At 41.9% G+C, this 21,557-nt stretch overlaps 2 protein-coding genes across 3 annotated transcripts in view; one reads left to right on the top strand and one right to left on the bottom strand.

Annotated features, from left to right (window-relative positions):
• Window positions 1–208: 208 nt before the first annotated feature.
• LOC108166996 (uncharacterized) overlaps window positions 209–21,557 on the bottom strand; it is a 34,659-nt gene continuing 13,310 nt past the window's right edge. Inside the window, exons 21-31 of the mRNA XM_081616768.1 lie at window positions 21,079–21,207; window positions 20,121–20,256; window positions 20,011–20,040; window positions 19,845–19,877; window positions 19,728–19,768; window positions 19,292–19,330; window positions 3,047–4,740; window positions 2,737–2,910; window positions 2,378–2,536; window positions 1,274–1,320; window positions 209–1,186 (exon numbers count right to left, since the gene is read on the bottom strand). Coding sequence (XP_081472894.1) covers window positions 603–1,186; window positions 1,274–1,320; window positions 2,378–2,536; window positions 2,737–2,910; window positions 3,047–4,740; window positions 19,292–19,330; window positions 19,728–19,768; window positions 19,845–19,877; window positions 20,011–20,040; window positions 20,121–20,256; window positions 21,079–21,207 — 3,066 coding nt within the window. The 3' untranslated portion in view covers window positions 209–602. The remainder of the gene's footprint in view (window positions 1,187–1,273; window positions 1,321–2,377; window positions 2,537–2,736; window positions 2,911–3,046; window positions 4,741–19,291; window positions 19,331–19,727; window positions 19,769–19,844; window positions 19,878–20,010; window positions 20,041–20,120; window positions 20,257–21,078; window positions 21,208–21,557) is intronic.
• Window positions 11,874–14,622, top strand: LOC103477728 (uncharacterized). 2 transcript variants are annotated; one of them, XM_017309264.2, is made up of 4 exons: window positions 11,874–12,206; window positions 13,146–13,265; window positions 13,990–14,023; window positions 14,262–14,622. In XM_017309264.2, the coding sequence occupies exons 1-3, from the start codon at window positions 11,963–11,965 to the stop codon at window positions 14,019–14,021; spliced, it is 396 nt and encodes a 131-aa protein (XP_017164753.1). In that variant the 5' UTR covers window positions 11,874–11,962; the 3' UTR covers window positions 14,022–14,023; window positions 14,262–14,622. The 2 variants fall into 2 exon arrangements, with proteins under 2 accessions (XP_017164753.1, XP_017164752.1); XM_017309263.2 differs by having other exon boundaries at window positions 11,876–12,206; window positions 13,973–14,023.

Here is a 21,557-nt window from a genome sequence, read left to right as displayed (position 1 = left end):
AGACCAAGGCAGAAAAGTTAGACTGGTTCCCTGAGGGTTGATTATAATTTTATATAGATTGTAATTTCTTGTCTTGTCATCATTTTTCTTCAAACTGACATATATTATTCGATATACAGACTATTGTTTTGATTATGTTTATATCCGAAAAGGTAAAAAATACCAAATATAAACCAACTAAGGCAATAAGAAATGATAAAAAAGGCTTAGAAAAATCACAATGTGAACATATTCTGTAAAAAGTTTTAAAAATTCAGAAAAATAAAAACAGCAACATTTCCAATAATAACAGAGCTGAGAGCTGTTATAAGTAATCCTCCTCAGAGGTTTAGGCTGAGGAGCTGATGTACGTTATACGTTAATCAAAACTCCCCATCATGGACAGACGACTCCGGTGGAGTCACTGGTTCCTGTTAACCAAATTAAATCCCTGAAACGTTTTCTGAGCTGATAGAAACAGGTGCATGCTTCTCCCATTAGCACAGTTTGATTCAGGGGATTATTGGAGGTTTGTGTGCAGCAAACACAACATGCTGATATTTACTGATGTTAGACAAGAAGCAGGAAAAAAGAAAAGCGGAAGAGGAGTGAAGATGGTTTACTCAGCACCGAAACTCTGAGAACTCAGACCACAACCCACATCCAGCGTAAAGAGGTTCAGTGAATGTGGTGGTGAAGGTGTGGAGGTGGGTCAAGTTGTCAGAGGAAACCCTGTAGAAGGACAGAATGCCGGCCGGACGGTCCACATACACCGCCACTCTGGTCGAGACAGAGGAGGCTGATGGAGAGGAGAAGAAGTAAGAAGAGGGGGATAAATAAGAAGAGGAGGAGGACGAGGAGGAAATGGGTGTTTTTTTCTTATTGTGACAGTAAAAGTAGCTGCCATCACTGGAACACTTGAGACTCCAGGAGTGATCGTTCACTGCAAACACAACGTCATCAACCGTTCCCTTCTTTCTGATTCTTCTGCAACTGATGGAGACGTCAACCTCTCCTTTACACTCAACCTCCCAGTAACAGCGACCAGTCAGCTCATTCTGACACAATAATTGTGGCCAAACATCAAATCTGTCCGGATGATCAGGATACGATTGTTCCTGTTCCACACGCGTCACCTTCCTGTTGTCATCAGACAGTCTGAGTTTGCTGTTCACCGTGTTAGTGTCAATGGTGAGCTGACAGGAATCTGATGGAGAGAACAAACAGCTGATCATTTCCCCACACTGTAATGATGCTGCATTAAAACCAAATCATTCAAATGAGAAACACTCACACTTCCTCAGACCTGGTACCAACCACCGATCTCCATCAGGTGAAACCCTGCAAAGTGGAGGTGGATCAGTCCATCAGTCTGAGATATCATCAAAAACAACACTAACATTACCAATTATCTATTTTCTTTTAAGTCCAATCTAGTGTTGGTCATCTTCAGCCCAAATTAAAGAATAAAAGATACATCATCAATCACTTAGCAGCTGATTATCCATAAACTAGTGGTACATGGAAATATTCTAACCCCTTAGTTAAAATATAACCTGTTTATTTAGATAGCATCATTACTAAAGGTAATGTACCAAGAAATGATTATATGCAGAAATGCAGTCAGTTCAATGAAATCATACAGAGTCAAATATATACAGTCCAGATCAATCATAGTTATTGAACAGTCAAGTTCAGAGTTTGGTTTTTAACCCTTAGGAGTCTGAGGTCTAAATGGCCATTACGGCGCGCAATCTTTCTCTTCTCAGTGCATCAGAGCTCGCTATGAAGCCATGTAGCGATAGCTAGCAAAACTACTACTAACACTGCACACACCACGAACTCTAACTAACACACTAATAGTATGAAAAACCCATCGAAACACTCTTAGTAAAATCCACAGCATCAATGCACCCTAGTTGTTAAAAGAGCTTTCTGTCAGGAAACCCAGTAGATTGACTTATCATCATATTCTTATCCTGAAAGACAATGTAGCAACAGTGAAAACTCCAGCAGAACCAAAACCAGAACCTGGCTCAGTGAACAGCAATCCATCTCAACTGACTGTGAGTTTAAGAAGACAGACCACACAGAAAAGAGCATTGACCCAGAAGTACTTTCTGTGTTATGGAGAGTAAAGTATTAATAGCAGCAGGAGCTCCAGTAGTGGCTTCTTCTAGAAGAGAAACAACACTAAGCTTTGAAACATCCAGGTTCTATCTCATCATATCACTAAAATATTTTTTGGTATGCCTAAGCTTTGAGTATTTGGCTACTTCAGAAAATTGGAATGCTAGTCTCTTGACTAGCAGATTGGAAGTTCAGGGGAAGACTAGAAAACAGGTGATGATCAGATTATTCTCCTCTGTCTGGAGGAAAGTGGTTGGTCTTTCCATACCTGAGAGATTCAGGTTTCCAGAGTTCATGCTCCAGCATAAATCCTGATTCTCCGAGATGATTGTAGCTCAGGTCCAACACTTTTAGATGGGAGGGGTTGGAGCTCAGCGCTGAGGCCAGAGAATTACAGCCTTCCTCTGCAATCAGGCAGCCCGATAGACTGCAAGAAATATACAGCACACAACTCAGACCCACAGAAACGGACAAAAACTGGTCGAAAACTGACCAATGTCAATTTTTAACATTGGTCAAACAGTCATTGTCAGAATCTACAGAAATCTAGGGAATAGATTAAAAATAAATATGTGAATTTGTTTGATCTTGTTGACTAGCATAAAGAGCGGCAGCTCTGAGCATCACCTGAGAACCTCCAGTTTGCAGTTTGGACTCTTCACTCCAGCACAGAGCAGCTTCACTCCTGAATCCTGCAGGTCGTTGTTACTCAGGTCCAGTTCTCTGAGGCTGCCGGACTGGGAGCTGAGAACTGAAGCCAAAGATTTGCAGCTTTTATCAGAGAGGTTACATCCACTCAGTCTGAGGATGCAATGTACAGAAAAGAAAATGTTAATGAGCAATCTGTCTTTTTTTTAACTCTGCCTGTAATTTTAATTGAATTGTTTCTGTATCAAAATTCCAGTTGGTGAAGTCATGTGGAGCAGTGTGCACTAACAGAGCTTTGTTGGAAGCTTTGATGATTGGCAGCAGCTTCAGGAGAGCCTCCTCTGAAGCAGAGTATTTCTTCAGGTCAAACACATCCAGATCTTTCTCTGAAGACAGTAAGATGAAGACCAGAGCTGACCACTGAGCAGGAGACAGTTCATCTGTGGAGAGACTTCCTGAACCCAGGGACTGTTGGATCTCCTCCTCTAGAGAACGATCATTCAGTTCATTCAGACAGTGGAACAGATTGATGCTTTTCTGCACTGTAAGATCTTCATTGATCTTGTCCTTGATGTATTTAACTGTATCTTGATTTGTCTGTATGTCAGTTCCTCTCTGTGACATCAGATGTTGTAGCAGACTCTGATTGGTCTGCAGAGAAAGTCCCAGGAGGAAGCGGAGGAACAAGTCCAGGTTTCCGTTTGGAAACTGTAGGGCCTTGTTTACCGCACTCTGATAAAAGCGTCCTGGATCAACCTTTTTCTTAAAGAAAAGGAACCACCACATCCAGAAGAAATTCTGTGTTTCTTGCATCAGGTTGACACCGGAGTTGATGAATGTCTGATGAACATGAAGAGCAGCCAGAAACTCCTGAACACTCAGATGGACGAAGCAGAACACCTTGTCCTGGTACAGCCCTCTCTTTTCTCTAAAGATCTGTGTGAACACTCCTGAGTACACTGAGGCTGCTCTGATATCAATGCCACACTCTGTCAGGTCTGATTCATAGAAGATCAGGTTTCCTTTCTGCAGCTGATCAAAAGCCAGTTTCCCCAGAGACTCAATCATCTTCCTGCTCTCTGGACTCCAGTGTGGATCTGTTTCAGCTCCTCCATCATACTTGACTGTCTTCACTTTGGTCTGAACCACCAGGAAGTGGATGTACATCTCAGTCAGGGTTCTGGGCAGCTCTCCTCCCTCTCTGGTCTCCAACACATCCTCCAGAACTGTAGCAGTGATCCAGCAGAAGACTGGGATGTGGCACATGATGTGGAGGCTTCGTGATGTCTTCATGTGGGAGATGATCCTGCTGGCCTGCTGCTCATCTCTGAATCTCTTCCTGAAGTACTCCTCCTTCTGGGGGTCATTGAACCCTCTGACCTCTGTCACCATGCCAACACACTGAGGAGGGATCTGATTGGCTGCTGCAGGTCGTGTGGTTATCCAGAGGAGAGCAGAGGGAAGCAGTTTCCCCCTGATGAGGTTTGTCAGCAGAACATCCACTGAGCTGGACTCTGTAGCATCAGTCAGGATCTCCTTGTTGTGGAAGTCCAGCGGAAGTCTGCTCTCATCCAAGCCATCAAAGATGAACAGAACCTGGAAGTGTTCAAAGCTGCAGATTTCTTTGGTTTCAGTAAAGAAGTGATGAACAAGTTCCACCAAGCTGAACTTTTTCTCTCTCAGCACATTCAGCTCTCTGAAGGTGAATGGAAATATGAAGTGGATGTTCTGGTGGGCTTTGTCTTCAGCCCAGTCCAGAGTGAACTTCTGTGTTAAGACTGTTTTCCCAATGCCAGCCACTCCCTTTGTCATCACTGTTCTGATTGGTTGATCTCCTCCAGGTGGGAGTTTAAAGATGTCTTCTTGTCTGATTGTTGTTTCTGGTCTGTGTGATTTCCTGGATGCTGTTTCAATCTGTCTGACCTCATGTTCATCATTGACCTCTCCAGTCCCTCCCTCTGTGATGTAGAGCTCTGTGTAGATCTGGTTCAGAGGGGTTGGACTTCCTGCTTTAGCGATTCCCTCAAACACAGACTGGAACTTCTTCTTCAGAGCTGCTTTATGTTTGGGCTCACAAACAGCAACACGATGTTCTGAATTATCACAAAAACATAATTAGCATAATGAGACAATTCACATATATGTATCTTAAAAAGAGATCATCCAAATACAGCACCTTTCAAAGGTATTTGTAGTTCTTGAACCATTTATAAGTTGTCACTTTACAACTGCAAAATTTTTATTGGGGTTGTATAGACACAGTACTGTGGTTCATAGTGCCTCAATGCACTGTGAGCAGGGCCCCAAGTGGTCGAGGGGGAGAGAGTAGCGATCAGGCTCTATCGCTATATTAAGTCAGAATGACAACATATTTAACTAAAAATGTGTGAAGCATGTTAATAGATAAGAAATACATAAATTTGCTCCATAAAAAGATGAATCTGCTTCAGTCTCCCCCGTGGTGCCCATCCCTCACTCTCAAGTTTGAACACAGCCTTAAAAATCCATCAAGAGTCGAGGCGAACAAGAGAAAAAGAAGAAACAATGCAATGAAGAAACATGTTATCTTCCTCCCTTTTCTCTAAAGTGAGCCATGGATTTGTCACAGCTGTGAGAGGGAGAAGCAGGATAGAGGATCAAATTATTTTCCTGTTGATGGAAAAAACATTTTACATGTAGTAAGCATGTAGAAAGCAGGACGCAATATTGGTTTGAACAAATGGAAAACTTGATAAATTAAAATTACAATAGAAACAAAGGCTTTGAACAGCAGTGTTACATCCATCCATCCATTTTCTTTACACCCTTGTCCCTTAGTGGGGTCGGGAGGGTTGCTGGTGCCTATCCCCAGCTAATGTTCCAGGCAAGAGGCGGGGTCACCCTGGACAGGTCACCAGTCTGCTGCAGGGCAACACAGAGACACACAGGACAAACAACCATGCACACACACACAGGGACAATTTGGAGAGGCCAATTAACCTGACAGTCATGTTTTTGGACTGTGGGAGGAAGCCAGAGTACCCGGAGAAAACCCAGGCATGCACAGGGAGAACATGCAAACTCCACGCAGAAAGACCGGGGCCGGGAATTGAACCCAGAACCTTCTTGCTGCAAGGCAACAGCTCTACCAACTGCGCCACTGTGCAGCCCAGCAGTGTTACATTCTACCTAAAATAACTTCAGGTGAAAATGTTTACCTGTGCTAAATGTATGCAGTTCTGATTTTAATAGGCTGCTGAGGCCCTGAGGAATTAATCTTCCTCAGGGAAACAAAACCTGCCATGATTACATGGGCTGAGGCGGATAGAATTCTGAAGAATTGTCCTCAAGTAGGAGTAGCATTACTTCACCATATTTTTACTCAAGAAAAACTAAGTAATATCCATCAAAGAAATAAAAAAAATTGAATAATCCTGTGGTACTTTCAGATACAAATGGACTACACTGTAAAAACACAAAATATAACCAAGAAATGTTGGTCTAGATTCTGTTGCAAATATCTTAGTAAACTTGAAATAAGACAAAGCTAACTTAGAAATAACTTTTCAGCAAGAAATGGGAGCTTGGTTTAAGTCAGTAATTCTGTAATATGGATTAAAAAGTATTTGTTCCATTGACAGTTTATTTCACTTATCACAAGACATTTTTCCAATTTTATAAGTGACATAAAAGGACTACAACTTTTTCATCAATATTAAGGAATTATTGACTTAAGACAAGCTGCTACTAAGATTTTGCATTGTTATCATTGATGGGCAGCAGAAGACAGCCGCTGTGCTCGATGCAGCTTTCCTAAATGATGGAAGCAACAGAAGAGAGAAACTGGAGAACCACCAGAGGCTCAGGGAAGAGCTGCAACGGGCCTAGCAGGTAAAGGTAGCGGTTTTGCCCCGTAGCATTGGAGAACTGGGGGAAGTGAGACGGGACAGGTGGTTCCAACAAATACCTGGAGAAACAGCTGACATCTCAGTTCAGAGGAGAGCAGTCGTAGAAAGAGATAAGATACTGTGATATGTTGTAACACGACAAAATGGGAAAGAGTTTTGGGGGTGTTGATACTTTAGCAAGACTCTGTAAATGATTTCCATTAATTAGTGTTCATCTATCTGGTTAAATCTTCATGAAAACATGATCTTACTGCTGTGCAGGCGGACAGCCAGCTGCTCCTGCTTCATCCTCCTCAGAAAATGTAGAGTGATCTTCATGAAAGCTTTTCTGCTGTTTCTCTCCTGCTCTTCATCTCCCTCCAACACACTCTCATCCTCCCTCTGACCCTCAGCGAGTTTTGGACAGTCATCAGAGCTCAGAAACCTCTGGATGATCTTCAGCTCGTTTCGCACAAAGCTAACGATGTTGTCCTCCAGCATCTGGAACAGGATCAGATATGAAGGAATCATCAGGCTGAACTCAGGGCAGATTGCTGCTGAACAGAGCAACAAGTCTCTGTCCAGGAACAGCAGCATGGAGATTATTGTAAACAGAACAGATGTAGCGTAGCTGCACATGTACACACCATGAATACGGAGTCCAGCTGTGCTTGATCCTGCTGTTCAGGCTCAACAATGGGAACATCTAACTTCTGCCCATCATCTCTGAGGAGGAACCACGAATAATTAGCTCCCATTAGAAAACCTGTTGTTTCCTCTGCTCATCTTCAGGATGTGCAAATACCGGGTCGCTCAGTCCGCATCAGTCAGTACAGTTTATTTACAGAACCTTTCTCAGTGGAAGGAAGCAATGTGGAAAATGTCGGATCATATAGTGGACCATGTGTACCCGTCCTGCTGGTTCAGGAAGCAAACCTAGTTTTTAAAATATCCAGTAGCTGTAGAATATTTTGTCTTTTCACATAAACTGGAGGGCTATCTTTAGAAGAGTTCAGAACCTGGAAAAACTTACTTCAACAAGAGTCAGAGGAGAAGAAATAAATAGATTAAAATCTCGCAGAGAACAAAAACACAGAGTCCAAAGAGTCTGAGTCCAGCTGACAGTGGATTCTGGTGGATTGATGGGTTCAGACCAACAGATCCGATTGTCACGGTTTGTGTTTGTGTTGGACGTTTCCCAACAAACGGAAGAGAGGCTTGATTTGATTACAGGTGTGAAGTTTTTGATTGTTGAACATCTAAGATGTTCACATCATTTGCCTTTTGGTAAGAAAAGAGGTTTTCTGTTTGATGTTAAAGAAGACAGCTTTGACCCGGATAAGTTCTGTTCTGGGTCAGGAAGGCAGCAAAACCATTGGTGTCAAGCATCAAGTCGTGTCCTGCTGTTTTATGACACTATAGAGGTTTTCTGTGTGAGGACAGATGACCGAAACTATTCAGATAACCCAAAAAAAGAGGAAGGAAGAGAATATTATACAGTTTATTTTATAATTATTTTACTGTATTCATATTCTTGAAGAGGATTTGCTTTCTTTTTCTCACAACTGTTCAGGTGAATATTTACTTAATGGTTTGTGTTCATTTATTTCATTCTTACTCTAATTTCTTGTTACGTATATTTTCTCTTTAGCTTTTTTACATTTGCAGCTCATCCAAATACAGGCGGGTTTTGGTTCTGGTTCTGGTTCCGGTCCGTTTCCATGTTCAGATCCAGCACCAGGTTCCGGTTCTGGACTGGGACTGAGTAAAGGCAGGTAAACGGATCTGAAAGCTGCAGCATCAGAGATGCTGACAGAACTCGGATCAGCAGAATGAACAGAACCGATACTGCTGAGACTGGAAACAAACTATTTTTACTTTTTTTGCTGAATTTATGGATTTATTGCTGCTAACTTAGTGGAAACAGTTGAAAGAGTATCAAACTGTGATTAAAACAGATTTCATAAGACCTGCATCCTGTGAAGAAGTCAGAGATCACATGCAGGTTGTTTGAGTCACTGATAAAACAAAATGCATTTTTAATGTTAATAATTGTAAAAGTTGTCGTTATTCACATCTTTCTAATTTCAGGACAGTGTTGATGATTGTTTCTGATGATCTGACATTTTAATCCAAATAATTGACAATAACTTGTTGCTTTAGCCTGGACAGGTCACAATGGAGACCGTATTATATCTATTCAGTATAATACTGTAGTAATATTAACCACATTCTGCTTCATTTTCAGCCACATTTTATCCACATTGACCAGTTATTTAGTTTTTATTACAGTCAAATAATTTCCCAGTGAGATTTAATGCTGTTTGATTTTATCTGCTGCTTTATTCCTGTTTCACTCATCGACAGCCACGGTTTGCATTGAGCAGTTAGAGATGCTGACCTCACCTTTGACCTTTGCTCTGACTCTCATGTTCTCCACACGGATTAGTTTTAGAGAGGGGGTCTGCCTCCTGTCGGTCCTCACACTGATCCATGCTGCTGAGTTCACACCAGATCACACACACTTCCTACATTCACCTGCAGAGGAAACTCACATCATTCATCTGCATGTTAACACTACGAGATAAAATAAATATAATTATTCCTCTATAGATCAGCTGCTCCTCCTCTGATTGATTTCTGTTCAACATCAGCATCCGTCCACTAAGTGGAGCCACTGAGCCGATGGTTGTTATAGAAATGATTCACTTTTCAGTTCATTCACTTTTACTTTCAGGTCAGCAGCAGCAGGGGGTCCAGCTCTGATCCACAGTCCACCAAAATTAAAACTTCAGACCAATTTGCAGGAAAACCTTGATAGTTATCAAACAATTTCCAAAATGAATGAAGTTTTTCCTTCTCATTAGATATAACAATAATTCATTTCATACAAAAACATGGAAAACATCACAACATATGAAGTCAGATCTAAAATAAAACCAGAAATAAAATAAAGTAAAATAATAATAATAATAATAATAATAATAATAATAATAATAATAATAATAATAATAATAATAATAAATAACCATAACCATACAAATTTTTATTATTATTATTATTATTATTATTATTATTATTATAGGACTGCACAGTGGCGCATTTGGTAGAGCCGTTGCCTTGCAGCAAGAAGGTTCTGGGTTCGATTCCCGGTCTTTCTGCATGGAGTCTCCATGTTCTCCCTGTGCATGGTGGGTTTTCTCCAGGTACTCCGGTTTCCTCCCACAGTCCAGAAACATGACTGTCAGGTTAATTGGCCTCTCCAAATTGTCCCTAGGTGTGAGTGTGTGTGTGCATGGTTGTGTGTCCTGTGTGTCTCTGTGTTGCCCTGCGACAGACTGGTGACCTGTCCAGGTGACCCCACCTCTCGCCCGGAACGTTAGCTAAAGAGGCAGCAGCACCTCCTGACCCCACTGAGGGACAAGGAGTTAGAAAATGGATGGATGGATGGATTATTATTATAAAAGATTCAAGATATATCGAATATAACATTTAACTGGAAAATCTGTCCACAAAATAATGTTAAATAAAACCATAACAGACTGAAGACGCTGCAGAAGAACAAACCAGATGATGTGATGCAGCAAAGCTGAATATAGGATCCATGACCTGAATGAAATAAATGTAATTTCACTGTGGAAGGTGCTGCAGGTTTCTGTCCTGTTTCATATTTAATCAAAGTTTAATCTGGAATAAGACAAAATGTCTCCAAACATCAAGAAAACATTTTGAAAGTATGGAAAAAGCAAACTTACAGTTATTCCAACCACCTAAAGTTTCGGAGAAGACGTCTTTCCTCGAGATGGGAGACCAGTACGGATTTGGACTTTGGTCCAGGTGAGCAGATCCCTGGATGGAGTCAGAACCTCACCTGTTTTAGAGGCAGGGCAGAAACACAAACCGCTACAGCCAAACTGAATTTCAACTTTAAATACTGATAATGATGTTTGTTCATCTATTCAAAAACACTGGAACCATGTGAACGGAGGCCCCATCAGGATGGACGTCACGGATCAACAGTTTTCATTTAATCTTCCTCCCTCCGTCGCTCTGATCTTCCCAGATCACAGACGGTTTCTGTATGAACATTTTTAACCGAACAAACGAACAAAGTCCATTTTAACACTGACACCAACCTGAAGAATGAAAGGGAAACATATTTTATAGCAATGAAAACATATTGAAAGGATTTTTTTCTGAGACTCTTGAAAACACAAAGAAAAGAAGGAAATTAAAGTGACATTACTTTATTAAACAGACTTAAAAGAATCTCAGAAAAGCCTCAACTTCTTTTAAAAGTAATTAAAATGGATAATCGTCCAAAAGGTTTTGATTCTGTCATAATGGATAAACTTAGATATAAATTTTTCCTTTGATAAATTTCTGCTTTCCTAGAATTGTATTTTCTCCAGGTTGTGATGTGTTTGCAGTCTGGATTATGTTCCTCTTGTCTGGTTTTGGTTTGATTTGTTTCTGATCCTCAGTTAAAACCCTCATTCAGACAAAACTTACATCAGCATTAATTATTAGCATTAGCATTAATTATTCACATTATTCTGTTGCTCATCTCAGTGGTCCTCGCAGATGTACAAAAAATTGTAATAAAGTAAAAAAATCTGTGGATATTTTGCTATAAACAAATTGAAACATTAAATAAATCAGATTTCTTCAGGTTTTCTTTTTGAAGTTCAAGTTAGAAATGAAAAATGTTTGTGTTTTGAAACAGACTGAGACATTTTTCTCTTCATCTTTTGGATGTTGATTCTTCTCTGCAGTTTGGATTATTGATGGCAGTTCTGATTATCTTATGAAACATAAAGCTACTTTACTTAGATTTCCACAGACTGCAGTAATAAATGCACATTTTGTTGTGTCCCATCTTTGTTCCTGTTTAGTATTTGATCCCTCAAAAGCAGCAGAACTTTTTTAAATGGTTTCCACCTGCAAGGAGTTTCTTAAAGTCTTTCTGTGGGATTTATGACGGTGTGTAAGTCCAGCTGGGTTATAAAGCTGAATGTTTATAACGTAGCTGAGGCGGAATGGTGCCTTCAGGGACCTCTGTCTGCTGGTAAACTGGCCTGCTGTTTCACCCCGCTGCACTTCCAGAAACATTGTCATCTTTAATAATCTATCAAACATATGAAACAACAAATATCTGCAGGCCTGAGAGAAAATGTGCTTGAATTAGATGGAAAGTTGTTGTTGAAACCTCATTTCCTGATAACATTGAACTTAAACAGAGAACGTTCCCGCTGTCCGTTTAACTGAGAGCGGAAACGTGTCAGGGCTGATTTCAGACCAGCGCCATAACGCGGCACATCTGGATCATTTTATGAGAAATGGCTCCCAAAACGGCCAAAAAGATTTTAAAAGACATCCTGGAGAACCTGTCAGAGGAGGACCTCGACAAGTTCCGGTCAGAACTGCTGAACCGGAGAGTTGTGAAGACGAGCCAGGTGCAGAAGAAAGGGTTCTTGGTGATTACAGATGTGATGGTTCAAGCTTACACCGAGAAAAACGTCCTGAAGGAAGCGGAGGACATCCTGAGAGAGAACAACTGCGAACAGGCGGCGGACGAGCTGGGTAAATATCTGCACGACCCGCTGATTCCTTCCAACCTGAGATCCGATCAGGTCAGCAGGAAAACTCAAACTGTTTCTTCCTCAGGTTTCAACATGTTTGGACGTTTTCTGTCTGTATGAACCGATTTCACAGAGTAAAAGTTAAACCATTGCGCCTCGTTTTTACTTTCACCTACAACCTACAACATCTGAATAGTTCCTCTGTTTCCTGTTTCTTTAGTCTCTCAGTGACCTGATGCGTAAAAACCACAGAAAACAAAAAACCTAAAAATCGGCCCTAAGTTTCAGTTCAGACTTTTTTCTTTTGTTTGTTGGAGGAAACTGCAGTTCGCTCCATGGAAAACTGTTGGAAACAGAACAGTTTAGTTTCTTCCGCTAACGAAGGAACTAAACTGAACTAAACATTCAAGATATCTGCAGTGAATTACTATCTACTATTAAATTATGATCAGTCGTAAAGTGAATTTGAGATAACGTGCTTTTTGTTCTGACTATATTGTGAATGACGCCATAATTCAAGATATCTTAAAGGTATTTGTAGATAGTAGTTAAAAATCTTTAAAATACTTTTTGCATAGTAATCACGGATAACCAGACAAAACTGCAGAAACCCTGTTTCTCACAGAAAACCATCTGGATAAAGAGGCTCTGAGGTGACAGATCTGATGAGCAGGGAGAGTCCAGCTGAGGACTGAACTGTTAGAAAACTGCTGTTCATGCTGTTTTATCAGGAGTTTGGATGAACAGATGCAGAAAAGAAATATAAACATTTTGGTGAAATAAAGTTTTTTGTGGGAATCAGTAAATTCAGAGAAGTTGAGGCAGCCATGTTTAGGACCTTGTGGCAGTTCCTGCATCAACATTACAGCTTTTCATCTCTAAAATATTTCTGTAGTTGCAATAAACTGTTGAAAACAAATATTGTTTTCTATATTTGCAGCTGAAGAAGCCAAGAAAGCAGGTCTAGGAACACCTGACCGTGACCCGGGTCCAGGTCCGGGTCCAGGTCCAGCTCCAGCTCCAGCTCCAGCTCCGGCTCCAGCTCCGGCTCCGGTTGGAGGTTAGCTCTGCTTCTTTACTTCATTTAAATATGCAAAGCACTAGTAAAATTTCATCCACAAAGAGTAAAATATTCCCACCCGTCTTTGTTCAGTGATGTGCAGCTTTCTGTGCTTCAGTCACAACTACAAAGTTTTTACTTTTTATCTGATTCGTTTTTCTATTCGGCATTAAAGCTGTTGGGATGTTTCAGCAGAAATCTGTCAGTTCAAAGCTGATAGTTTGTAAATTTGTTTGAAGTGTTTGGAAATGTTGAGGAAGTGAAAGGTGGAGATCTGATGCTCCTTAAAGCCAGCAGAGAGCCGGTCATGCAGGCTGCACCAGATCAGGCAGGTTTAGTGGGTCAGTCCGTTCACAGCAGCAGTTCGACCCACAACACCTGGTGCAACAAGCCTGCAGGTAAAGCATGAAGCTCCCTGACCAACATGGACGAGCATCAGTGCCAAGTTTCCACTGAGATAGAAAAACGTCTCTGAGGTCGGCTGAGACGGATGAGGATGAGATCCAGATGGACCTGCTCAGGTCCAGACAGACAGACATGATGGCAGGAAAGACCTAAACACCATTTGGTCACATGACTGAACAAAGGCTGCTGGGAAATGGTGTTCTATAAGGAAAACAGAAACTTCATGGTATAAAACCTCCAGAATGTATTTGTCCTGTTCAGAAGGATTTTGTCAGAAACTAATATTGTTTTTATTGCTGCAGTTGTCTTTCCTCAACAGGCAGTTCAAGCTTCAAATGCGTCTCTCAGTGATGGTGAGTTTTTCTGCTTTGTCCTCTTTAAACTTGTTGAAACATCATTTTAATACAAAAGAGAAAAAAGACAGTTGAAAGCAGCAGAGAGCAGATTGTTAAGCGACCTGCTGCTCCTGAAACACAAACATCTCACTCCTCTGTGTTTTCCAGTAAAGTCTGAAAATGTGTTCTAATGCTGCTCATTTAAAATAATGCAGCGATTCTGTGACCAAACAGCATGTCTGATGTTTTCTTTCAGAGTTTGACTTGAGGTAAAATCTGCACTAAAGGGACATTCCAGGACAAAATGAGGGAGCCGCACCGGGACCCGCTGAACGGACTGCAGGTCCATCAAGATGTTCCTGAAGAACCAGCAGCTCCTCACTGACATGCTGACCAGAAGTTCACTTTCAATCTGGAAACAATTACATGAAGACGAACTGTTGAACTTTAATAAATGACTGTTTTACTCTAAATGGCTGAATGTATATCCAAGGAGCCTCAGTTACAGTCAGGATGTCAATATTTACAATATTGAAGGTAAAAGAAATCAAACAGATCATGTCCCAATCATTCCCTGTTCTGTGGGATGTTGTTTCCATTAAAACATGTCTGATAAAGTCGGTCTCTCTTTAAGCGGTTGCTAGGTAACCCAGCGTTCAAAATAAATGATCTAAAGGCTTATTGACTTTTAATTCAGAAAATAATTGGAATAATGTTTTAGCAAAGCTGGTTGAACACAGAGCAGCTGTTCTTTACTGAGTCTTATTCTAATCTTAATTAGTTTAAATTTGGTTTCATTTGCTCCTTTATTCTATTTTATTTGTAGTTTTGTTTAAGGCACTTTGAACTGTTTTCTGTATTAGTTTGATTTCACGTGGTTTTGAGCTTCACCTCATGTTATATTTTTACTCTGTCGCCTGGAGAAACTTTGCTTTGATTCTTTCATGCATGTTTGAGAAATCCTTTGATCTCCATGGCAACCACTCAGCTGTTAAAACGCCTGGGTGGACCGAGCCCCGGCTTCGAAGCGCAGCTTCAGCCTCACAGAGCAGCGCTCCACCACGACGCCACACTGCTCCTACAGACTAGCCAGCAGCAATTAGCAAACACCTGGTGGAGCTGCTCATCATATGAGCTACTTCTCAGTGAAACGCTGGTAAAAACAACAAAAAAAACTTTGTTAAAGGGTTAGTAGAGGAGCGATGCTGTCAGTTAACGTTGGTTTAATAATTGGAAGTGTGACCAACATGGACTGAAGGGCAAACTTCACTTCCTCTGCTGCCATTTCTAAAACTACAGGCAGAATACAATTATAAAATAATTAGGTTACGTTCGAATTCTGGTGTTTTAAAGACAAAATTAATACAGATAAATATAACTATAGAACAACCAATTGATGCTGAAAAACATAAGCCTTATGAGGCCTCATTGAGCCTTATGAGGCCTCATAAGGCTCAATGAGGCCTCATTGAGCCTTATGAGGCCTCATTGAGCCTTATGGGGCCTTATTTTGCCTTATGGGGCCTTATTGAGCCTTATGAGGCCTCATTGAGCCTTATGGGGCCTTATTGAGCCTTATGGGGCCTTATTGAGCCTTATGGGGCCTTATTGAGCCTTATGGGGCCTTATTGAGCCTTATGAGGCCTCATTGAGCCTTATGGGGCCTTATTGAGCCTTATGGGGCCTTATTGAGCCTTATGGGGCCTTATTTTGCCTTATGGGGCCTTATTGAGCCTTATGAGGCCTCATTGAGCCTTATGGGGCCTTATTGAGCCTTATGGGGCCTTATTTTGCCTTATGGGGCCTTATTGAGCCTTATGAGGCCTCATTGAGCCTTATGGGGCCTTATTGAGCCTTATGGGGCCTTATTGAGCCTTATGAGGCCTTATTGAGCCTTATGAGGCCTCATTGAGCCTTATGGGGCCTTATTGAGCCTTATGGGGCCTTATTTTGCCTTATGGGGCCTTATTGAGCCTTATGAGGCCTCATAAGGCTCAATGAGGCCTCATTGAGCCTTATGAGGCCTCATTGAGCCTTATGGGGCCTTATTGAGCCTTATGGGGCCTTATTGAGCCTTATGAGGCCTCATTGAGCCTTATGAGGCCTCATTGAGCCTTATGGGGCCTTATTGAGCCTTATGGGGCCTTATTTTGCCTTATGGGGCCTTATTGAGCCTTATGAGGCCTCATTGAGCCTTATGGGGCCTTATTGAGCCTTATGGGCCTTATTGAGCCTTATGGGGCCTTATTGAGCCTTATGGGGCCTTATTGAGCCTTATGAGGCCTCATTGAGCCTTATGGGCCTTATTGAGCCTTATGGGGCCTTATTGAGCCTTATGGGGCCTTATTTTGCCTTATGGGGCCTTATTGAGCCTTATGAGGCCTCATTGAGCCTTATGGGGCCTTATTGAGCCTTATGGGGCCTTATTTTGCCTTATGGGGCCTTATTGAGCCTTATGAGGCCTCATTGAGCCTTATGGGGCCTTATTGAGCCTTATGGGGCCTTATTGAGCCTTATGAGGCCTTATTGAGCCTTATGAGGCCTCATTGAGCCTTATGGGGCCTTATTGAGCCTTATGGGGCCTTATTTTGCCTTATGGGGCCTTATTGAGCCTTATGAGGCCTCATAAGGCTCAATGAGGCCTCATTGAGCCTTATGAGGCCTCATTGAGCCTTATGGGGCCTTATTGAGCCTTATGGGGCCTTATTGAGCCTTATGAGGCCTCATTGAGCCTTATGAGGCCTCATTGAGCCTTATGGGGCCTTATTGAGCCTTATGGGGCCTTATGAGGCCTTATTGAGCCTTATTGAGCCTTATGGGGCCTTATGAGGCCTCATTGAGCCTTATGAGGCCTTATTGAGCCTTATGAGGCCTTATTGAGCCTTGTGGGGCCTTATGGGGCTTTATGAGGCCTTATGGGGCCTTATAAGGCCTCATTGAGCCTTATGGGGCCTTATGAGGCCTTATTGGGCCTTATTGAGCCTTGTGGGGCCTTATGAGGCCTCATTGAGCCTTATTGGGCTTTATGAGGTCTTATTGGGCCTCATTGAGCCTTATGGGGCCTTACGAGGCCTCATTGAGCCTTATGGGGCCTTATGAGGCCTTATTGGGCCTTATTGAGCCTTGTGGGGCCTTATGAGGCCTCATTGAGCCTTATGAGGCCTCATTGAGCCTTATGAGGCCTTATTGAGCCTTGTGGGGCCTTATGGGGCTTTATGAGGCCTTATGGGGCCTTATAAGGCCTCATTGAGCCTTATGGGGCCTTATTAGGCCTTATTGGGCCTTATTGAGCCTTGTGGGGCCTTATGAGGCCTCATTGAGCCTTATTGGGCTTTATGAGGTCTTATTGGGCCTCATTGAGCCTTATGGGGCCTTACGAGGCCTCATTGAGCCTTATGAGGCCTCATTGAGCCTTATGGGGCCTTATTGAGCCTTATGGGGCCTTATGAGGCCTTATTGAGCCTTATTGAGCCTTATGGGGCCTTATGAGGCCTCATTGAGCCTTATGAGGCCTTATTGAGCCTTATGAGGCCTTATTGAGCCTTGTGGGGCCTTATGAGGCCTTATGGGGCCTTATAAGGCCTCATTGAGCCTTATGGGGCCTTATGAGGCCTTATTGGGCCTTATTGAGCCTTGTGGGGCCTTATGAGGCCTCATTGAGCCTTATTGGGCTTTATGAGGTCTTATTGGGCCTTATTGAGCCTTATGGGGCCTTATGAGGCCTTATGGGGCCTTATGAGGCCTTATGGGGCCTTATGAGGCCTCATTGAGCCTTATGAGGCCTTATTGAGCCTTATGTGGCCTTATTGAGCCTTGTGGGGCCTTATGGGGCTTTATGAGGCCTTATGGGGCCTTATGAGGCCTCATTGAGCCTTATGAGGCCTTATTGAGCCTTATGTGGCCTTATTGAGCCTTGTGGGGCCTTATGGGGCTTTATGAGGCCTTATGGGGCCTTATGAGGCCTCATTGAGCCTTATGAGGCCTTATTGAGCCTTATGTGGCCTTATTGAGCCTTGTGGGGCCTTATGGGGCTTTATGAGGCCTTATGGGGCCTTATAAGGCCTCATTGAGCCTTATGAGGCCTTATTGAGCCTTATGGGGCCTTATGAGGCCTTATTGGGCCTTATTGAGCCTTGTGGGGCCTTATGAGGCCTCATTGAGCCTTATTGGGCTTTATGAGGTCTTATTGGGCCTTATTGAGCCTTATGGGGCCTTATGGGGCCTTATGAGGCCTCATTGAGCCTTATGAGGCCTTATGAGGTCTTATTGGGCCTTATTGAGCCTTATGGGGCCTTATGAGGCCTTATGGGGCCTTATGAGGCCTTATGGGGCCTTATGAGGCCTCATTGAGCCTTATGAGGCCTTATTGAGCCTTATGTGGCCTTATTGAGCCTTGTGGGGCCTTATGGGGCTTTATGAGGCCTTATGGGGCCTTATGAGGCCTCATTGAGCCTTATGAGGCCTTATTGAGCCTTATGTGGCCTTATTGAGCCTTGTGGGGCCTTATGGGGCTTTATGAGGCCTTATGTGGCCTTATTGAGCCTTGTGGGGCCTTATGGGGCTTTATGAGGCCTTATTTAGCCTTGTGGGGCCTTATTGAGCCTTATGGAGCCTTAGGGGTCCTGTTAACCTCATAGGCCTGACGTTGGACTCGTTGGGCAGAAATGGCTCAAAATGTCTCAGGTGATGCAGTGAGTTCGTTTGTCGGAGGTTTGCTCTTCTTCCAGAACAGAAAATAAGATTCCAGCTCTAGGAGCTGAAATCTTCTGTAAGAATAAAACATTTTGAAGACTAAAGTTATTTACTGTAACATTTAATTTTGAGCAACATTTTTGAAACAATAGTCAAGACCTTATAAAAAAATTTATTTTTTTGTTAAAATATTTGCATCAAAAGTTTATTTGATAATTTGCACTAAAAAAATATCCACAGAAGAAAATGGGAATAAAAAATATGGAGTTATTTGTGTGAAGTGTTTCTGGAGTTTGTCCTGAATTTGTTTGGAAGTGGTTCCTGTTTGGATCACGAGCTGCTTCCGGACAGCGCCTCCAGCAGGTCATTCCTGGGTATTTTCCTGAGAAGCTCCTTGGTTTTCTCCACGGCCTGCTGGCTGAAGGTCTGCAGCATCAGATCCACCAGGTCCACAGCGTCTGCGTTCTCCAGCTGACCGGCGGTGATGCTCGGCGGAGCGGCTCCTCCTCCGTCTGCTCTGCAGCCAAACACCTCCACGTCCTTCAGGAAAAACCGGAACCTTTTCAGCTCCTGCTGCTTCAGATCTCCAATCACTTCCAGAAGCTTCTCTCTGTCTGAGCGCAGAGATGCCTCCTGGCGACGTGGAAACAAAGTTTATCAAATTAAATCAGTTTCATTGCATCTCTAATTAAATAGCATCTTTATTTATTTTGTAAAGTGGGAAGGTTTTTACTCTGACTGAGAAAAGACAAAAATAAACTACAAAGTGGAATCAAACTCAATGCAGCTGAAAGTTTTAAATCCTCATCAGAAACAAGACGAGACAGAAACAGTGAAACGAGTTAAAAATCTGAGCTGCAACCCATTAAGTTACAACCATTAAACTAGTTTAACTGGGATCTTAACTCAGTAATTTAAAACCAGATGAGAGGCAAAGGCAGAAAAATGAAAACAAATCCAATACAAACCAAACAAAACCTGAAGGTCTGACAAACATTTATCCAGACATGAAATCAGGATGACGACTCACTTTTTGCGTGAGAGACGGATGCTCCTCCACGTCATGTTTCACTGAGGACAGAAACCTTTACGATTAAAAATAATCAGAAACTCATTTTCTTTTAGTGAGCGCTGCAAAACAAGTTACCCTGGTGTGAATAAGTGACTCCAGTTGCTCCACCTGAGAAGAAATGTTTGTTACGTTTCTTCAGTGAAACTAAAACTCCAGAATATTGATCCATTTTTAACACTAGAAATGAATCTAAAACCCAAAATGCTGTTTTTCTGCAGAAACGAAGGATCTGATCTCTTACCTTTTCTCTCCTGAGTTTTTTGGTATTCATCTGAAATTCAAACAGAGAAAATAAAGATTTAGAGGATTATCTTTAGCAGTGTATAAAGTCAGTGTGACTGTTTTAACGACCTTTTCGAAGTGCGCAGTTCCACACTGGGTCGAGCCGCTTGGCTTGTAAGAGTTTCATCTGGAAGTCTGTGTCTGGGTTTTTAATGTACACTTCGAAGAAATTTGGCCTTGTGGGATCATACCTGAGCTTTAGTCTCTGTTCACACAGGAAAGGAAGGAAAAACTGGGTTTATCGAGTTCAAATCTGACTCCCTCTCATTTACGCTCACGAAGCTGCAGGCAGAGCGAGAGCAGAGATCACACAACGCAGTAACTGAATCAGTGACTGGTTCAAAAAGGTGATGATCCAACATCTTTCTGCCCTGAGTCAATCTGCAGCTGCAGACCAAAAGCTAAGATACTGAACTCTAATAATACAATAAATATGACTGGAGTTACATCACTTAGCAGCTTTATAATGTTTTGTTAATCTAGTGTTTGTATGGATGCTTTTGCATCTTTGTGAGCAACAGACTTCTAATTTCTTCTAATCTAATATAAATGATGATCAGCCTATCAATGCATTTGATCAGCAGCTCCAGGCTGATGCTTCTTTTCTTAAACCCAACAGAAGCAGAAACGGTTTCCTGGCAGCTTTAGCTTCACCTTCGTTTAGTAAATTATGTGGAATCTGCTGTTTCTGTTTGCAGATTATTTTACGATTCACAGACAAAAATATATTTAACAAACAGCTGAACATTTCAGAGATCAGATATTATGATCAATGAAGGTTATCGTTTCTGGAGAGCAGAAGATTTTGGTTATATAAACAGTCAGAGCTGATTTTGCTCAACAACTCCTCCTGTCTGCAAGACAATGGCCTAATTAAAGTAAGATACTGATTGCTCATAAATATTTTATAACACAGCACTTGAAACAGCTGAGGTCAGGTTGTAGCTGCTGCATCCATCCTGGTCTGAAATGCAGGACTAATCAACAGAAACGTGTCGTATTAAACATCACAGATGTGGAATCGTACCTCAGGACAAACTTCAGCCGATTCCAGATCCGCTGTGAGGACGAAGTCATCACACATTTTCAGAGGCTGGTCTGGATCTGGCTTTCTTATGACTTTGTATCCATAAGACTTTTCCCTTTGGTCCATTTCCTCCAAGCAAATACAATCAACAACACGAGTTTATTATTTATCATAAAAATCATAACTCATTATTAAAACTGGCTGTAATGTTGGGATTGTTACTTACAGAGTTTTTTTCAGTGTTGGTTTTATAGAATAATGAATAATTATTCATATATTTGAACATATGATTGAAAGCAGTTACACCTTTACACAGTTAAACTCCTGGATGTAAAGTGATGGAGAATCATGTCTGATATCTGATTAATTTCATTTTTAAAGATGTTTTTGTTGTATAACTCCACGTGTAAGCAGCAACAAAATGAATGTCTTAAAGAGTGACATGTTTCACTTCCCATCCCGTGCTTTATTTATGAATA

The sequence above is a fragment of the Poecilia reticulata genome, chromosome 16 (assembly GCF_904066995.2).
Source record: "Poecilia reticulata chromosome 16, P_reticulata-male-v2, whole genome shotgun sequence".
Lineage (NCBI taxonomy): Eukaryota > Metazoa > Chordata > Actinopteri > Cyprinodontiformes > Poeciliidae > Poecilia > Poecilia reticulata.
Note: the sequence above shows the minus strand (reverse complement) of the source record. Positions and strands in the feature narration are given on the sequence as shown.

Bases quoted from the DNA above. Each gene is read 5' to 3' on its own strand.
- LOC103477728 (XM_017309263.2), top strand. From the start codon at position 11,963: ATGGCTCCCAAAACGGCCAAAAAGATTTTAAAAGACATCCTGGAGAAC. The intron at 12,207-13,145 runs GTAAATATCTGC...CTATATTTGCAG, and splicing joins ACAGGCGGCGGACGAGCTGG to CTGAAGAAGCCAAGAAAGCA. The intron at 13,266-13,972 runs GTTAGCTCTGCT...TTATTGCTGCAG, and splicing joins AGCTCCGGCTCCGGTTGGAG to TTGTCTTTCCTCAACAGGCA.